Source organism: Panthera uncia, chromosome C2 (genome assembly GCF_023721935.1).
Source record: "Panthera uncia isolate 11264 chromosome C2, Puncia_PCG_1.0, whole genome shotgun sequence".
Taxonomy (NCBI): Eukaryota; Metazoa; Chordata; class Mammalia; order Carnivora; family Felidae; genus Panthera; species Panthera uncia.
In genome coordinates, this window is record NC_064810.1 from 33,847,243 (window position 1) to 33,864,953 (window position 17,711).

The window sequence follows — 17,711 nt, forward strand, 5'->3', positions numbered from 1 at the left end:
AAAGGGAGGGAACAAAAACATGTTATTAGAAATGTTAAAAATGTGATTATTAAAATGAAAGTAGTTGAAAGCTAAAGTAATTACTCCAAGTGGAACAGAAAGACAAAATGATGGGCAACTTGATAGAAAAAGATAAAAAAACTTAGGAGACTCAGTATCCAGGAATTAGAAATTCCTGAAACAGTGAACAAAGACTGTGGGGACAAGGAAATTGGTAAAGAAATAACACAAGAAAATATTCCAGAAATGAAAGGTAGTCTTTACGAGATTTACCTTCTTCCCTCCCCCACCCCCCACCCAAGGATTTTAGGAGTTGTATGCCAAGAACTGGGACAAAGACTAATAAATACATATTTTTTTATTGTATCGGATAAATAATTCACATTCACCCCTTTAAAGTATTCAGTGGTTTTTAGTATATTCACAAGGTTTCATGGTATGCAAACATCACCATGACTTAACTGCAGAACATTTCCATCACATTAAAAGGAAACCGTATACTCATAGCAGTCAACCCCCATTCTCTCCCAGCTCTTGGCAACCACTAATCTACATTCTGTCTCTACGTTTTTGTCTATTCTGGATGCTCATAAAAACAAAACCATACAAAATTTGGCTTTTGTGACTGGCTTCTTTCACTGAGCATAGCATTTTCAAGGTTCATTCATGTATCAGTACTTCATGGCCAAATAATATACCATCGTCTGTAGATAAGTTGATGGACATTTCTACTTTTTGGCTATTTGAATAATGCAGTGGTGAGCATTCATGCACAAATGAACATTTCCTTCTTAAGCAAATATTCAGATACAAAAAATTTTTCACTAATTTTTCACTAATTTCACACCACATCCTTGCCCCAAACTATTCAATGGCATCCTTCTGTCTAGTAAACTCATTCCAGATCTCAATTATTAGTTTCACTTTACTTAACAAATCTTATATTTTACCCCCTAAAACCCAAACCTTCTACAAATTATGTATCTCCTTTCTATTCTTAGAGAAGATCACTTCAATACTCTCTTTCACAGCATCCTGAAATTGGGGATAATAGTTTCCACACAAAAAAAGCAAATACAAATATAGTATAAGATGATTTGATAAATCTGAGACTCCAGTTTTATTTCCTGTGTATCACTTTTTTTTTTCCTTCTTTTCTCTGTGAACCCTTAGCCTAACAGGCATTGTAACATAATGGTTAAGAGCATGGGCTTTGCTGTGAGACAAGCCTCAATTCAAACCCACAGGTGAGTGTACTTATGTAGGAAATAAGAATATAATAACAATACCTTCTCACATGTTATTACTTTATGAGGATAAAATTAAATATGAATGTAAAGCAATCTCTTTTTTTTTTTCATTGTGTCTTATCTAAGAAAACTGCAAATATAGGTGTTGGGTTTTATTCCCCTTTCTACCAATCATTGTGTAACATCTTAATATAATTAGAAAAGCATTATGATCTGCTTTGAATTGTGCTCCCCTCTAACCTCACATGTTGGAACCCTAATCCCCACTGTGATAGTATTGAAAGATGGAGCATTTGGGAAATAATTAGGTTTAAATGAGGTCATGGCATGGGGTCCCAATGATGGGATTAGAGCCATGTGAGGACACAGCAAGAAGGCAGTCAAATGCAAGCCAGGAAAAGAACTTCCATCAGAACCCAACCCAGATCTGAACTTCCAGCCTCCAGAACTGTGAGAAAATAAAATTCTTTTGGTTAAGCCACCCAGTGTATGGTATTTTGTTCTGACATCCCAAGCTGAATAACACATGAATCCTCTGAAAATATTAAAGGTCTAGGATCAAGAAACTTCTGTTCTAGTTCATTTTGTAACGGACTGGGAAGTAAAAGTCAAAATACACAAACATCCTAAACACTAAAAAATGAGAAGACAATTCTCATTGCCATTGCTAGTCATTTGAGCATTAATTAGAATGAGAAAAGAAGGGGCATCCCTGTGGCTCAGTTAAGTGTCTGACTTCAGTGGCTCATATCGTGGTTCATGAGTTTAAGCCGCACATCAGGCTGGCTGCTGTCCACAGAGTCTGATTTGGATCCTATGTCCCCCTTTCTCTGACCCTCTAACACTTGCGCATGTGCTCGCTCATTCTCTCTCTCAAAAATAATTTTTTTTAATTAAAAAAAAAAAAGGAATGAGAAAAGAAAATGAGAATCAGAAGAAAAGAACAAGAACTCTTCACTGGAACCCATCTTCCAGAATTACTTTCCCTGATCTCTCATTTTATCCTGACCTGAGGTCTTTACTGACCTCCTGAAATACTTTTTACTAGTATGGACAGATCCACTTCTCACCTAGCTCTCTGCCCCAGGATGCTGACTCATGTGGACCATATTCTCCAGAATACTGGTTTCTCATTGGGTTTGGTCAATGTGTAGCCCCAGTTAAGAGGTCAGAGAGAAGGAGAAGAATGAGACATGAGCGTATTTGTTTCCTTATTCCCTGGCTCCTTCCCTGTAAGGTTGCCATGAATAAACTATGTGTCTCACCAAAGCTCAGTGCTTCTCTCAAGATGGCCAACTCTTTTTCTGTGTTCCAGTAACCGATTCCTTATTCCTTATGGCTTAGGCAGAGTTGTTACCTGGCTGTTACTTTGGATGCTACTAGGCCCCCTCACCCCACTCTCCTTTGAACTCTGGAGTGAATCCCCTGTACGCTCAACTTTGAAAACAGCCTTTTGGAAAAATAAACAAACAAACAAAAAACATTGTTCAGGAGTGTAGTCTTCTACTCTTTCCTTATATCTCTAGAGTCTTGAAAGTTTAATTAGCCTTATATTAATTTTTTTTAAATTTTTTGTAATGTTTATTTATTTTTGAGAGAGAGAGAGAGACAGAGTATGAGCAGGGGAGGTGCAGAGAAAGAAGGAGACACAGCATCTGAAGCAGGCTCCAGGCTCTGAGCTGTCAGCACAGAGCCCAATGCAGGGCTCGAACTCATGGACCATGAGATCATGACCTGAGCTGAAGTTGGATGCTCAACCGACTGAGCCACCCAGGCGCCCCAGCCTTATATATATATTTTTAAATATTTTCTATTTGGTAAATTCACAAACATAGAAAGGAGACATTTACATGACCACATAAGCAGTTAGTATTTTCTTCCAAAGCATTCAATTGAAAAATGTTTTACAGAGAAAACAAAGCTATTATCTCAATGGTAGGTAACATTTCTTTTTTGTTAATGGTTACCAGATAATTCATAAGAGAAACATCCTCAAGTGAGTTATAAAGGTCAATCCCTTGTGAACTGAAATAAATTTTCAAGTTCAATTTAAAACAAGAATTTTAATTACCAAGATAGACTATCTAGGGATACTTCAGATAGAAAGGCCAAAAACCTCAAGTTAGTTGATTTTTAATAGAGAACTTAACCCCTCCTCCAAAGAAAATTTGATACATCATTTCCCATAAATAAAAAAACTAATTATATCACCATATTGACATTATAACACCATCTAAATGTTTCCTCACCATTTGAAACATCTAAATACTATGAGTAATATTTTGGACCTAAATTTCTAGTCAATTATCTTCACTGAAATTTTAAGAGAATAATAATGAAGAAAGATTCCACAACAGTTTACTTGATACTTGTTGAACATTTATTTACATTAGATGCTGATTTTCAAAGCCAAGCGAAAAGGTAAAAGCTACTTTTATTTATTTATTTTTGAGAGAGAGAGAGAGACACAGAGAGAGAGCACATGCACACAAGCAACGCAGGGGCAGAGAGAAAGGGAGACAGAGAATCCCAAGCAGGCTCTGTACTGACAGCTCAGAGACTGACAAGGGTTTGAACCCATGAACCAGGAGATCATGACTTGAGCTAAAATCAAGAGTCCAATGCTTAACTGACTGAGCCACCCAGGTACCTCTACAATTGTTTTTTTTTTTTTTAATCATAGGATCATTTCATCTCATCAAAGTCAATTAAATTTTTGAAAGAAAGAATAGTATAGTACATAGCATCCTGGACAAAGCATCCTAACCTGCTTCGGCTGCTATAGCAAAATACCACAGACTGGGTGGCCTACACCTAAGAGAAATAGAATCCTCACAGTTCTGGAAGTTGGAAGTTTGAGATCAGGGTGTCAGGCTGGACGGGTGAGGGCTGTCTTTAGGGTTGCAGACTTCCTACATCTTCACATGATGGAAGGACTAGGGATCTCTCTGGAGCCCCTTTCATAAGGACAGTAATCCCATTCAGAGGGCTGCCCCCTCATGACTGAAGCACCTCCAAAGCCCCACTGACTAGTACCATCACATCAATCATTAGGATTTCAACATATGTTTTCTTGGGAGGATACAGACATTCAGATCATAGCAAAAAGTATAACGGATTTGGAGCTGGATGGGAAAGGCAAATGTTTACCATTTATTGCTTGTATGTACCAATAATCATTCATTCTCGGTAATCAATCACTTTTCCCCACGTATAAAAACGACTTGTCAAAATTAATTCAGTCACCATTTAACACAAGAAGTAGGTAAGGTGTCAGAACTCATAAAGTTTTCAAATTTAAGAGGGCAACAAATTTAAAAAGGAAAAAAAAAATTAGTAAGTTCAGTTCTTAAAAATAAAAAACAAATGTCCATAGGACCTAAAGTGACAATGACACCAGTATAACAGTTGCCTTGCCTCAGAGTTTTCTAAAATCAGGCCACATAACTATACAGGAATCAAACTCTTTGGCTTATTCTTTCAAGGACTGGGCCTAAAAGTGGCTCTAATATTTAATAAATACTTCTTGAGTGTTTGCTCTGTGCCAAGCACTGTTCCAAGAATTAAGAATAGACAGTATTAGGAAACAAAACAGCATAGGCCCCTATTCTTGTGGAGTTTATACTGACTTAGAAGGGATTATTTATATTAAATGTAAATCCCTCTTATTGTATACAGTAGCTACTTTGTCTCCTTTTCACTATAGATTAAGAAGAACCTTGGCTGCTATCCCATGTTAAAAAGTCTCTTTATTCCAGGCAATACACTCTTCTGGTAACTATATTATGTGTGGCAATATTTCAGTAATTTTCTGATATGCTTACAATTTCATGATTTGTAAGAGAAATAAAATAAAAAGACGACCAAAAAACCAAACCAAACCAAAACTGCAAAACAACTACACAATACATTTTGGTTTTACTTTAACTGAGTTAATATTGTTAAATAACGAACACCAATAAAAATAATAATTTAGTCATAGGATTTGTCATGATAAATGCTTTGAATGCAATCATATGTCCAAAGAAGGGAAAGAAATAAGGGGACATGGAAACATTATATAATTTTATTAGCATGGGATAAACTCAAGTAAATGTTAGAGGAGTTACGTAACCAAATGCCTGAAATCTGTAATCCAGGCTATCAGACCCATCCTTCCAGCTTCCCTTGAGGCGACAAGAGAGGAGAGCTGTGTGGGTTCTGTAAACCCTGAATACAGAAACATACAGTTAGGCAAAGCAGTGGGTATGTGGAGGACGCTCAGTCTGCCTCTGACAAGGAGGTCCCTAGGCCAATCCAGGTAACCTTAATACAGAAGAACAGGAGAAACAAGAGCCTTGATGTTCAAGACCAGAAAGAAGAACCACCAGGAAAATCATGTCCCCCCAAATGCATAGATCTCCAACACACAGGATTGCCTCCCACATTCATGTGGCTCATCATAAAATCAATTTTATCAAGACTCTCTTTACAGGTAAAAATTCTCTACATTTGCTGCTTTGAAGACAGTTTTCATTTTTGTATCAAATTTTCTTTTTTTTAAGTTAGACTTCTGTAATTATTCAATCACTCCTTATATATAGTTTCCAAAGTTGATAATAATAGTTAATAAGTTTAGTACCTTACCAAACATACAGTTCCAATATAACACAATTTGTTGATGACTTCTCATAAATTTTCCTCTATTTGAATATTTAGACTGTTTCTCCCATAATTATCATGCATCAGTTTACATTCTAATATTTTCAATCAAACTTTGAAAACAGAACAAAAAGAAAGTAAGTTCACATAAAAACAGGAGGGTAGAAAGTACCTTTAATTTGGATCCATGAGGTACAAGTTGAGATTTATTCTGCTTTGGTGGGATATAAAGCTCCCACTTTCCATAATCCAGTTTCTTGTATGGATATGAAAATGGATTCCAATCATCTAAAAAAAATAAATAAAATAAAGAAGATCAGTTAGCAACAGCATGGTAAGACTAATATTTAATGGATTTCAAACAAAGCATAATATGCTGCCTACTTATACAGAAATTAAATTGCCTAAAAAATGTTAAGTTTTCTAAGGTGTTAAGCAAAATACTCACTAACCTTTTAGAAAAAAGCAGGTTATTTTTAATTTATTTTTAAGAAATGTATTTGAAAGTTTCCCTTTTGCATCTTAAAATTAAAGATTACAACTTTTTCAATTGTTCTTCCAATTCTATCAATAAATAGAATGTAAAAGAAAATGATGGGATCTTTTTTTAAGAAAAACCATCAACAAAGGGAGTTAACATGGAAAAACAGAAATGCATTCTTGGTGATTAGACAAGATACATATTATAGCGAATAAAAATGATGAAAAATAATTAAAATCATATTACATATGTCCAAATCCACAAGTGTATGACAGAATTGAGTTTAAAAGGTTGCAAAATATAGGGGGCAGAAGAAAGGTAGATTGCTGATCCTGGAAGAAAGTCAAAATGAACAACAACAGACCCATGCACACATGGAAACAAAATCAGTAACTAAAGGACACACTGTTCAGTAAGTGGTACTGGGACAATTGGCTATCCTTATGAAAAAAAAAAAAAAGAAAAAGAAAAATAGATCTCTACCTAATATTATGCCCAAGAATCATTTGAGCACGGGTTGATATTTCAACATGATAGGCAAAACTGCAAAATGCTTACAAGAAAATACAGAAAAATATATTTATAATCTCAGGTTTAAAAACTGTTTTTGTAAACAATATACAAAAAAACCCATTAAGAACAAGCCTGATAAATTCAACCAGCAAAATTATAAATGTATCTTCACAGACGGATGGATAGACAGAATGAAAAGACAAACTGCCAACTGGGAGAATACTTTTATAATGAATATACCAAGAAAAAGAGAACATTCAAAGTATAAGAAAAATGTCTATAACTCTCTAAATGTCTATAAAAATGACAAAAACACTCAGCAGAGGACACACAACAGGCCAAGAAACATGTAATAATGCTCAAGCTCACTCATAATTAGGGAAACACAAATTAAAAGAACAGTGAGACGCCATTTACCACCCACCGGATTAGCAAAACTTAAGAGTTTGAAAATAACAGATAGTCAGCAAGGATATAAAATAATGCTGCAACTGAGAGTATAAATTGGTAAACAACTTGGCATTATACAGCAAAGTTGAAGATACGTTCACTTAAAAGTCCAGCAATCCTACCCCCACCTAGGTAATAGCTTAGAGAAATATGCACGAGATAGCATTCACAAATGTTCAGTGAAGAACTGTTTAGAATAGCAAAAAATGGAAGCTATCAAAATGTAAGTCAGACATAGAATGAGTAAATATGTTGTTATAATTAAACAATGAAATGCTATACAACAATATAAACTAAATGGAACAGAGCAAATATATATAGCAAATAAAGCATAAAAATTAATTTTAAAATGGTATGAAAGAATGGCATTTAAATGAAGTTCAAAAATACGCAGAAGAGTATTATATAACATTTATAGATACATGTGCGTATAAAAAAATATCAAAAGGGGGCGCCTGGGTGGCTCAGTCGGTTAAGCGTCCGACTTCGGCTCAGGTCATGGTCTCGCGATCCGTGAGTTCAAGCCCCGCGTCGGGGTCTGTGCTGACAGCTCAGAGCCTGGAGCCTGTTTCAGATTCTGTGTCTCCCTCTCTCTCTGACCCTCCCCGTTCATGCTCTGTCTCTCTCTGTCTCAAAAATAAATAAATGTTAAAAAAAATTAAAAAAATATATATATCAAAAGGAAAATGAGAATGTTAAACATCAAATTCTACGGGGGATTTCCACTGGGTAAAGAAAAGTGAACACAGCAAGCTTCAATAATATCTGTAACATTCTATATCTTAAGGTAGGTGGTATATAAAGAGATGCTTATTATATTATTTCCTATTTGTTTCTATCTAAATTATTTCATAGTTCTAAAAAAAAAAAATAAGCAGCACTGTGATGCCATGCACTGTGGTGCGAGGACATTAGATTCTCAAGAAGGTAATAAAAACATCAGGAAGCTTGTTTTATGCCATGATTTCCTTCTCTACAACACCAACGCTTTTACCACAACAGTTCTAAATATCTTCACCTCCAGCCAGTCTGAATGTTGGTTGGGGATAGAGTGGGTGTAAGAAACAGTGTTTAAATAAAGATCTTTCTAAACATTCCCCTACTTCTCATCATGAACACATTCTGAAAATGTCTTAAGGTCGTTTATAATTAAAAAAAACAGCTCAACAGGCTCTGTGTTCTTATAGTTTCCTGTTCTTAAAATCTCAAATCCATCTGAACTACATACAGTGTGACATTCCTTTACCAAAGCAAAGAATTCAGGGCATAATTCGGGAAAAAAAAAAAAAAAGCTTGAAATATGAATATCTGGGTACTGTAACACTTCACACATTTACTGAATTTCTTTTTAAGCTAATCACTAAAGACAATTAATAAACTTAAGACAAGCAGATCTTTTCCTGGTTAGTTAGATCTGAAAATAAAGGGTACAGTTCATTAGTTCATTCATTCATTCCTTAAATTTGAACTGAATGCTTAATATCGTCCCCGCTCAATGCCAAACTCAAAATTAGTGTTCAGAATGACAGTCATATCTCAAGAAAAAGTTAAATTAAGTAAGAGTACACCAAAATGAATAATAGAATTTACAATAGAGAGTCACTAAAAACTCAACTACAAATAAGATTTTATAATTTTGAAAGTGAATCTTCAATTATATGGGTAATTTACAAATGCAGATTTATGTAAAAGCTGTTTTTAGCACTGTGAAAATCAATGTGCTTTTGAATATTACTTTTTGAATTTCCGTTGAACTAGTTCTTCAACTTGCACTCAAGTTTTAAGATCTCATTAAACAAGTATTAATATTTGTATAAAGAAAAATACTTTTACTGATACACATTTTCCTTATATAGTATCTTAGAGATATAAATCTTCTAAAGCACATGCTGATTATTTGTAATTCTACATTGTGAAAAAAAAAAACTTGTTCTGTCATCTTCAATAGAGATATAAATCTTCTAAAGCACATGCTGATTATTTGTAATTCTCCATTGTGAAAAAAAAAAAAAAAAACTTGTTCTGTCATCTTCAAGGGTTTCATGTTATTAGCACCCCTCCAACTCATGGAAACTCAGGTGCTTATTTTATTGCAGTTACATTTTTCTTGCCAAACCCACTTCAAAGCAAAATTTAGAGCATCTTCACATATGCCCCCAAAGAAAATCCATGCCACCAACCGCCATAAGCAATGTAGAATATATCTAAACATTTCATATGGGAAAGAGAGGAAAGTTTACAAAGCATGGATGCATGAAACAACTTGAGATGTTTTCATCAGACAATTCTCCACACAAATCCCTCTTGCGCCACACCACTGAGTCAGATGAGTCTGTCATTTTCTTGACTCTTTCTCCAGTTACTGTTAGCCCTGAATTTTCCTCACTCATCTCCTTCATTAGTGTGGCTTCTTTTCCATTGGAAACATGGACACCAATAATACTTCCCACTTCCATACTATAACACGCATATGAAAGACTGTTACTCCCTAAAATGGGTTTTCCAAAATAGTAATAAGATGCTTTTCTCCAGAAATAGATCTAAGGCCAAGAAAAAGAATAATAAAAAAAATGGATTTGGACCTGACACTTAGTTAAGAAAGAAGGAACCAACATTAAGGTACATCTAGGAATAACTGAAGGAACCAACTGTGAAAGTACACAAATTAAAAATAAATTAATTAAAAAATTAAAATAAATAAATAAAATTAAAAGTAAATAAATAAAAAGTAAATATCAAATGACCAATATAAAAACTTTAAATAAAATTGAATATTTTATTTGTAAATTGAATTTGCTTCACAAAAATACAGAAGGCAAAAATAACAGAGGCTGGAAGACAAATTTTAGGAAAATATTTCCTTTCGTGAAATGAGTCAGGAGACTTTATTCCTAAACATAACTGAAAATAATAGCAACAACAAGAATGATAAATGATTCTAAGCCACACCAGAGATAGTTTTAGAACCAGATTACTCAAACTTTTCTCATTTTAATCTTGCAAGGTTTATATTCGGAGTACACAAGATGGAATCAACTTTATTTAAGCAAATGGTTTGTATCCCTATGTAGGCCTCAGGATAGGACCAAAAATATCCTATTACCACATTCGACAATTATTTGCTACTCTATCAAGCACAGAACTAACTTTGAGAGTTCTGCGGTTCAGTGATTCAGTGGTTCTCAAACTTTAGCTCATAACTAGAATAACCTGGGCTTATTAAAACAGAGTTTTTGACTCAGTAGATTTGAAGTATGGCCTAATACTTTGTATTTCCAACGAGTTCCCAGGTGATGTTGATGCTACTGGCTTAGGGACTATATTCAAAACAACTGCCTGGTTCAGTAGGTATGTTCAGTTATGCTCCACTCCTAGCTTTGTGAGTGATTTTCTACATTAAATTAAGTTTATGGACTACCAAATAATGCTCTAAATCAATAGGTCAAGGAAATTCTGAAATAGGAAATGTCATTAATAATCCTTCAAAGTTAGTATTACTCACATGAAATTTAGGATTTAAGATTTGGAAATAAATAGGGTTGTAAAGCCCAGAAAGAAGACTAGTGAGATAAAAATTATAGAACAGAGCTAACATATTAAGGACTTTAAAAAAAATTTTTTTTTTAAGTTTATTCAGTTTTGAGGGAGAGAGAGACAGAGTGTGAGCAGGGGAGGGGCAGAGAGAGCCGGAGACAAAATGCAAAGGAGGCTCCAGGCTCTGAGCTGTCAGCACAGAGCCCGACGTGGGGCTCGAACTCACAAACTGTGAGATTGTGACTTGAGCTGAAGTCAAACGCTCAACCAACTGAGCCATCCAGGCGCCCCTAACATATTAAGGAATTTTAATGTATTAATGTCAGGGAACAAAAATTAACAAATTTAAATGTGAAAAGATAACATATATTAAGACCATTATTCAATATACTGTTATTAATGTCTACATATAATGTTTTTTAGAATATTCTCATCAAGAGATTACTTGGTTAAAATGTTTGCCCCACTGTTCACTGACCATGAATAAAAATTTGGAATCTTTTATCTAGAAAAGTAGCATTAAAATTTTAAAATGCTAACATATTAACTCATTTTTCTTTCTATGCCTCATTTCCTTCCATAATGTAGACAGACACTGCCAAGTTCAAGGATTAGAAACACCCAAAACAATTTGTTTAATTGTTCTAATTTTGGTAAAATTTTAAGATCATGTTTCCTGCCTGCATAAATTATTGCATTATAACATTTTCTAGGACACTTAATATTTATCAAGTTATGATAACCTGACACATTTTTAAAGCAAACAGTTTAATAGGTATTTTATTATTAACTGGCTAAAATTTACCATCATATTTGATAATGCAAAAGATTCTATTTGTCCATAGACTCAAAACAAGCAGACTAAATTTAAATCGAGATATGGAAAAGAAACAATGTGTGATGCATAGTTTAATATGAACTGCAAACACACGTTCGGCACAGGCAGCCAAACATTAACTTAAGGTCACTGCATCAGGCTCACTAACTCTATATTTATCTCAAAGCCAACAACCTTTCTTTTTCTGATGTAATAATCCTCACATAAAATTCTTAAATGTCAACCTCCCTCAAATATTCCCAACTCTTTAACCCACAGTAAAGTATTTCTCTTCATCAGCACTTATGCACCTCATTGCTATAGAGTTCTTGAGTTTCACACAAAATTTCCTTATGCATGGTTGAAATCATTCCAACTTACCGTGTAGAGCCTTACACCTTTGATGCGGATGTCAGTGTGCTGAAGAACATGGTCCACATTTAGGCCAATCCCTGATGCATAGACTTCACACAGCAGTGACTTAAGATCCCTAGTGAATGCAGCAGGTAAAGCTAATACAAAGCCACTACTGACCTGTATGGCAGATTTCAGTCACTTCCCATCTGAGTGCATAACAGTTACACACTTACGTCATTACAGTTGTTCAATATTTGGAATATGACCTCCTTAAAGCAACTAAACACTCTTCATCATCATACAATGTTATTTAATTATTTCAAGCTTCATATCATGCAAACTTTATGTAGATTTATGCAAAGTTAGTTTGTCAAATGGAAGTTCCAGGGACTTCTCTCATGCCAACAAAGCATCTACTATGTTCCCAAGAAGTCATAATGTTGAGAACTGAAACTTCCCATGGCATTGCCTTTACCTAGGATTATGAGAGGAACACACAGCCTCTGTAGGTGGAAGACAGTAGTCCTTTCTGACATACACCCCTGTCAAATCTCCTTTGAGATCTCCTCTCCTTTGTTTTTTTCTCCTCCAGGAGATCTCCTTTGTTTTTTTCTCCTCCAGGTAATTCTTCCCTTAGTTGGGTAGCTGGGAATCATCATTCTTCAAATTCTGCTTGCAGCTGGTACCCTGGGAATAATCTTATTAAGACCTCCAGCATTTATTTCTTAGAAGAAATGTTCTTAACACATATTAGTTTAGGTTACCTGTGCTTTTCAAAAACAAAATCTAGAGTAAGTCAGAATGCCTCTAACTTCAGAACCAATTGCATATTAATACCTTATTATAAGGAACAATGTTCAGTCCTGTGGAGCTTTCTGGAAATTAGAGAACAAATCAAATAATCTAGAGCTTCACTCACTGAACTGTTTTTAAAGGTATGCACAGAAGAAAAGGGCTCCATAATCAAAACATGCATGACAAAAGTGACTTCATTAATCATGTTTCTTTAATTCTAATTACAGGAAAGGTATATTATGACACATTTTGTGAAAGAAAGAGGATGATAAAACTGAATATGTGTAGTTTCTTGTGATTTTCAAAAGTATGAAAATATAATCCCAAAAAATGAATAGAAGCGATTATGTATATGGGAAGGAATAATACTGATGAGTAGTTTACAGTATTATATTTTTGACTACAAAATGAGGTAAGCAACTCAAATAATTAAAAAACTTATTGTCAAAAAGAAGGATAATAAGAAAAAATCCCTTAAAGTAGAAACTGAAATAAATGAACCTATGTACTGGTATTTGGAGGTGGGGCCTTGGGAAGGTAACTAGGCCATGAGGGTAGAGCCTTCATCGATGGGTTTAGTACCTTTATAAAAGAGGCACTAAACACCAAATCTGTTGATGTCTTGATCTTGGACTACCCAGCATCCAGAACTATGAGAAATAAATTTCTGTTGTTTACAAGCCACTCAGTCTATTCTGTTGCAGCAGCCCAAGAGACTAAGACAAAGCTTATCTTTACTTTTCTATATACCAAGAAATTTCCATAGTAAAAATTTAAAAACTAATGGTGTAAAGTTTCTGTGCACAAATACTTGCCTAAATCTCTTTCCTTGTTGTCAATTATGAAAAGTGATCTTATCAAACAATGGGGTATAAGTATTTTATTTATTTATGGTTCTAAATTAGATTAATAAAAACTACTTTCTAGATAGACATTTCCAGTTCATATTTCCACCAGCAGCATATGAGTATGCTTAACTACTCCTATCCTCACCAACACTTGGGATTATAATTTTAACAAGGCATGCCAGCCTCACTCAGGCAGGGATTACTAAGAGAATGAGGCCCTAATGCCCAAAGGATCCACTGTATATAACAAACTAATTTCTCTTCAATACATCTGGAATAGTACTCATTATGACCATACTCAGGAGAATTTAGAAAATAAGCATTTGAATCATTTTCTGTGTTCTGTGGATCAGATGAGGAACAGGCATGAGAAAAGTTGCCTCTCACAATTGTCCTAGCTACAACAGATAGCTTTTGATACAGTGTTTTCATTTCTTTTAAAAATAGGCTGTAATTAAAACTTTTGATTATTCTCTTCTCTTATTGTTATTTGGGAGGAACTGAGTGGTAGGTGTTATATTTTCTTTCAAGCTTTTTCATTTATTTCTAGTTTTATTGAAATGAAATAATGCGGTGTACTTTATGGCCTAATACAGTGGTAATCACTCCAGTGATTTATTTACCAATCTACTTATTTTTAGTAATATAAACCACTCAGTTACCTCAAAATAGATTTTATGGAAAACTCCATGAAAACTACATAAAACATGTGAAAGCAAAGTTGCTCTGCTTGAAGTTCCCCTGCCTAGCTCAGCTGGGTCCCCTCCTCACCAATTACTGCTTCGCTTAGAGCCCACCACTCAAGTTCTAAAAACACTCAGTTCTAAAAAGTGTTCTGATATATGTTCTACCTTTGTTTATATTCCATATCCTTGAAAATATGTAATTTAAGATTTCAATTTATTTTTGGTTTACTTGATTCTGTACAAATTAAGAGTACACTGAATTCTATCATGGCAATTGGGTTTGAAAACCTATTCAATTTCTAGCAACTCTTGCCATCTATACTTGACCAAGAATAATTGTTACTTGGGACGTAAGGGTAATGGCATTTATCTTTGCTCTGACTCCTATTATTGATTTCTATGCCATTTTACCTGGGTTTGGTTTTGGTCTGGACTTGACTATCCTTTTATTTTATAATCTTTAAGTGATACTAAAGCAGGGAGACATTAATAGTTAAATAGCTAAAGCTATGAAGTGGTACAATATTTGCTTAAGAAAGAACATAGAAAAGACAAAATATCACCTGGGTGCTCATTGGGATGAGCACTGGGTGCCAATATATGGAAGCCAATTTGACAATAAATTTCATATTAAAAAAGAAAAGAAAAAAAAAGACAAAATAGGAAAGGGAAATAATGGAAGAAAAATACTAATGCAATATGATCAATCATCAGAGGCAGCAACAGCATTCCATGGGCCAAGAATGGTCCTCAATTATGTTTTAATTGACCAGTATATTGAACTGTATCCCTCCATGTCAACAAATATCGGAAGCCGAGTAGGGAGGCTCTCATAGAACACACACTCCAGCTCACTTTTATATGCTTATCACTATGGGTCACAACTTCATCCATTTCTGACTTCCCTGGCTTCAGCACAGATTTGAATTTAGGAATCTCCTCTACACCTTAAAATATAATCTTTTATCTTAAGATATTCTACCTAAACTGGACTCTGGGCAGTGGGGGAGTACACGTCAGAGGTCTACAGTAATCAGACAAGCAATTCTAAAGTTTTCCTCTGAACCCTATAACCACCTATGAAAATACACCAGTGAATGTAAAATAATATTTACTAATATAGCTAGCAATGTTACAACCCAGGTGTCTGTGATCAACTGATTTTTGACAAAGGAGACTAAGATCATTCAAAGAAAAAAGAATAGTCTTTTCAATGGATAGTACTAGGACAACTGCATCTCTACACACAATAGAATATATTTGGACCCCTACTCGAAAACATGCACAAAACTAATTCAAAATGAATCAAAGACTTAAATATAAGAGTGAAAACTATAAAGTTCATAGAAGAAAACACATGAGTAAATCTTTGTGACCCAGTTCTTAAACATGGCACCACAAGTATGAGTAACAAAAGAAAAAAATGGTAATTTGTATTTCTCCAAAATTAAAAATTTTATGTGTCAAAGGACACTATCAGGAAAGTGAAAAGAAAACTCACAGAAAGGGAGAAAAGATTTGCAAATCATATATCTAACAAGGGACTTAAGTCTAAAATATGCAAAGAATATTTAGAACTTAATAATAAAAAGACAAATAACCAAACTCCTTAAATGCGCAAAGGATATAAATAGATCTTTTTACAAGGAAGGCATAGAAATGGCCAATAAGCACATGTAATGATGTTCAACCTCCTTAGTCATTAGGAAAATGAAAATCAAAACCACAGTAAGATATCACTTCATTCACAGTGGGGTGATGACAGTCAAAACCAAGGATAATATTTATTGGTGAGGGTGTGGGAAAATTGCAAACCCCATTCACTGCTGGTGGAAATGTAAAACAGTTTGAAGGTTCCTCAAAAAGCTAAAGACACAAAGATATAGTTACTATTTGACTCAAAAATTCCACTCATAGTTATATACCCAAGAGAAATAAAAGCATGCATCCATACAAAAACTTGTATATGAAAGTTCAAAGCAGCATTACCCATGATAGTTAAAGGTAAACACACACATATCCATTAACTAATAAATGGATAAAGAAAATTTTGCATATCCATTCAATAGAATGTTACTCGGCCATAAAAAGGAATGAAGTACTTATACATGCGACAACATGTAACCTTGAAAACATTATGCCAAGTGTAAGAAGCCAGTCACAAAAGACCACATATAATTTCCCTTATGTGAAATATCCAGGGTAGGCAAATTTATATAAAGTATTGGTTGCCTGGGGCTAGGGAAGGGATGGGAAGATTGTGAGATGATACCTGTAGGGTATAGAGCTTTTCGGGTGATGAAAATTTTCTAAAATTGCCTGTGGCTATGGTTGCACAACACTATTTTCAATACACTAAAAACCATGGAATTGTATGCTTTAAATAGTTAAGTTGTATAGTATGTGAATTATATCTCAATAAAGCTGTTAAAAATAAGAAAATATTTTATTTTATTTTATTTTATTTTATTTTATTTTTTTTTTTTTAATTTTTGGGACAGAGAGAGACAGAGCATGAACGGGGGAGGGGCAGAGAGAGAGGGAGACACAGAATCGGAAACAGGCTCCAGGCTCCGAGCCATCAGCCCAGAGCCTGACGCGGGGCTCGAACTCACGGACCGCGAGATCGTGACCTGGCTGAAGTCGGACGCTTAACCGACTGCGCCACCCAGGCGCCCCAAGAAAATATTTTAAAGGTCAGGTAGCCTTTATCTGCTCATTTCTACTGAGCTTTTGCCCTACACTAAAATCAGGTTGTATCAGAGATATCGTAAAGGGAAAGACCATGCAGGGAGACATATATAAAAATTTAATGCTGAGAAGATAGCTTGGTCAATAAGTAAAGAGTCAAGCTGGATAGTTGAAGCCTTCTCTGAAGAGAAAATGATTAAATATTTCAAGGCTTTGCAAAGATAAACAACTTGACCATATTAGAAGATGGGAGGGGGGAAATAAGTATATCTTCTCCTGGAGCCCAGACTAGCAGTAGATTTATGGGTGATTACCAACGTAAACATACAAACTGCTGCTGATGTTAGAACTTATGCTGGACTCTAGAAGAGTCCTATAAGGAAAAGAAATCTATAAAACTATCATAAAACCCACTCTCTTAAAAAAAAAAAATGGTTTGAGCAGAGGCTGTCACAAATGATACAGGGATGGAGGGTTTTATTGTGATAGAAGAAGTAATAAAAGTCATTACATTAACAAAAAATAGGATGACTTGGTGACACTGAGGGCAGCAACAGTAGTTATGGGTTGTCCTCAGAGCCTGACATTCAATATATAATTCAATTACCTCAACAGTCCTATAAAGTAGTACAGATTTCATCTGATGGA

At 34.7% G+C, this 17,711-nt stretch overlaps 1 protein-coding gene across 1 annotated transcript in view; it reads right to left on the reverse strand.

Moving 5' to 3' along the window:
* The window catches only part of GBE1 (1,4-alpha-glucan branching enzyme 1), a 267,235-nt gene that overhangs the window by 176,680 nt on the left and 72,844 nt on the right, over window positions 1–17,711 (reverse strand). The window contains exon 3 of the mRNA XM_049628001.1: window positions 6,064–6,179. Within this exon, the coding sequence (XP_049483958.1) occupies window positions 6,064–6,179 (116 nt within the window). The remainder of the gene's footprint in view (window positions 1–6,063; window positions 6,180–17,711) is intronic.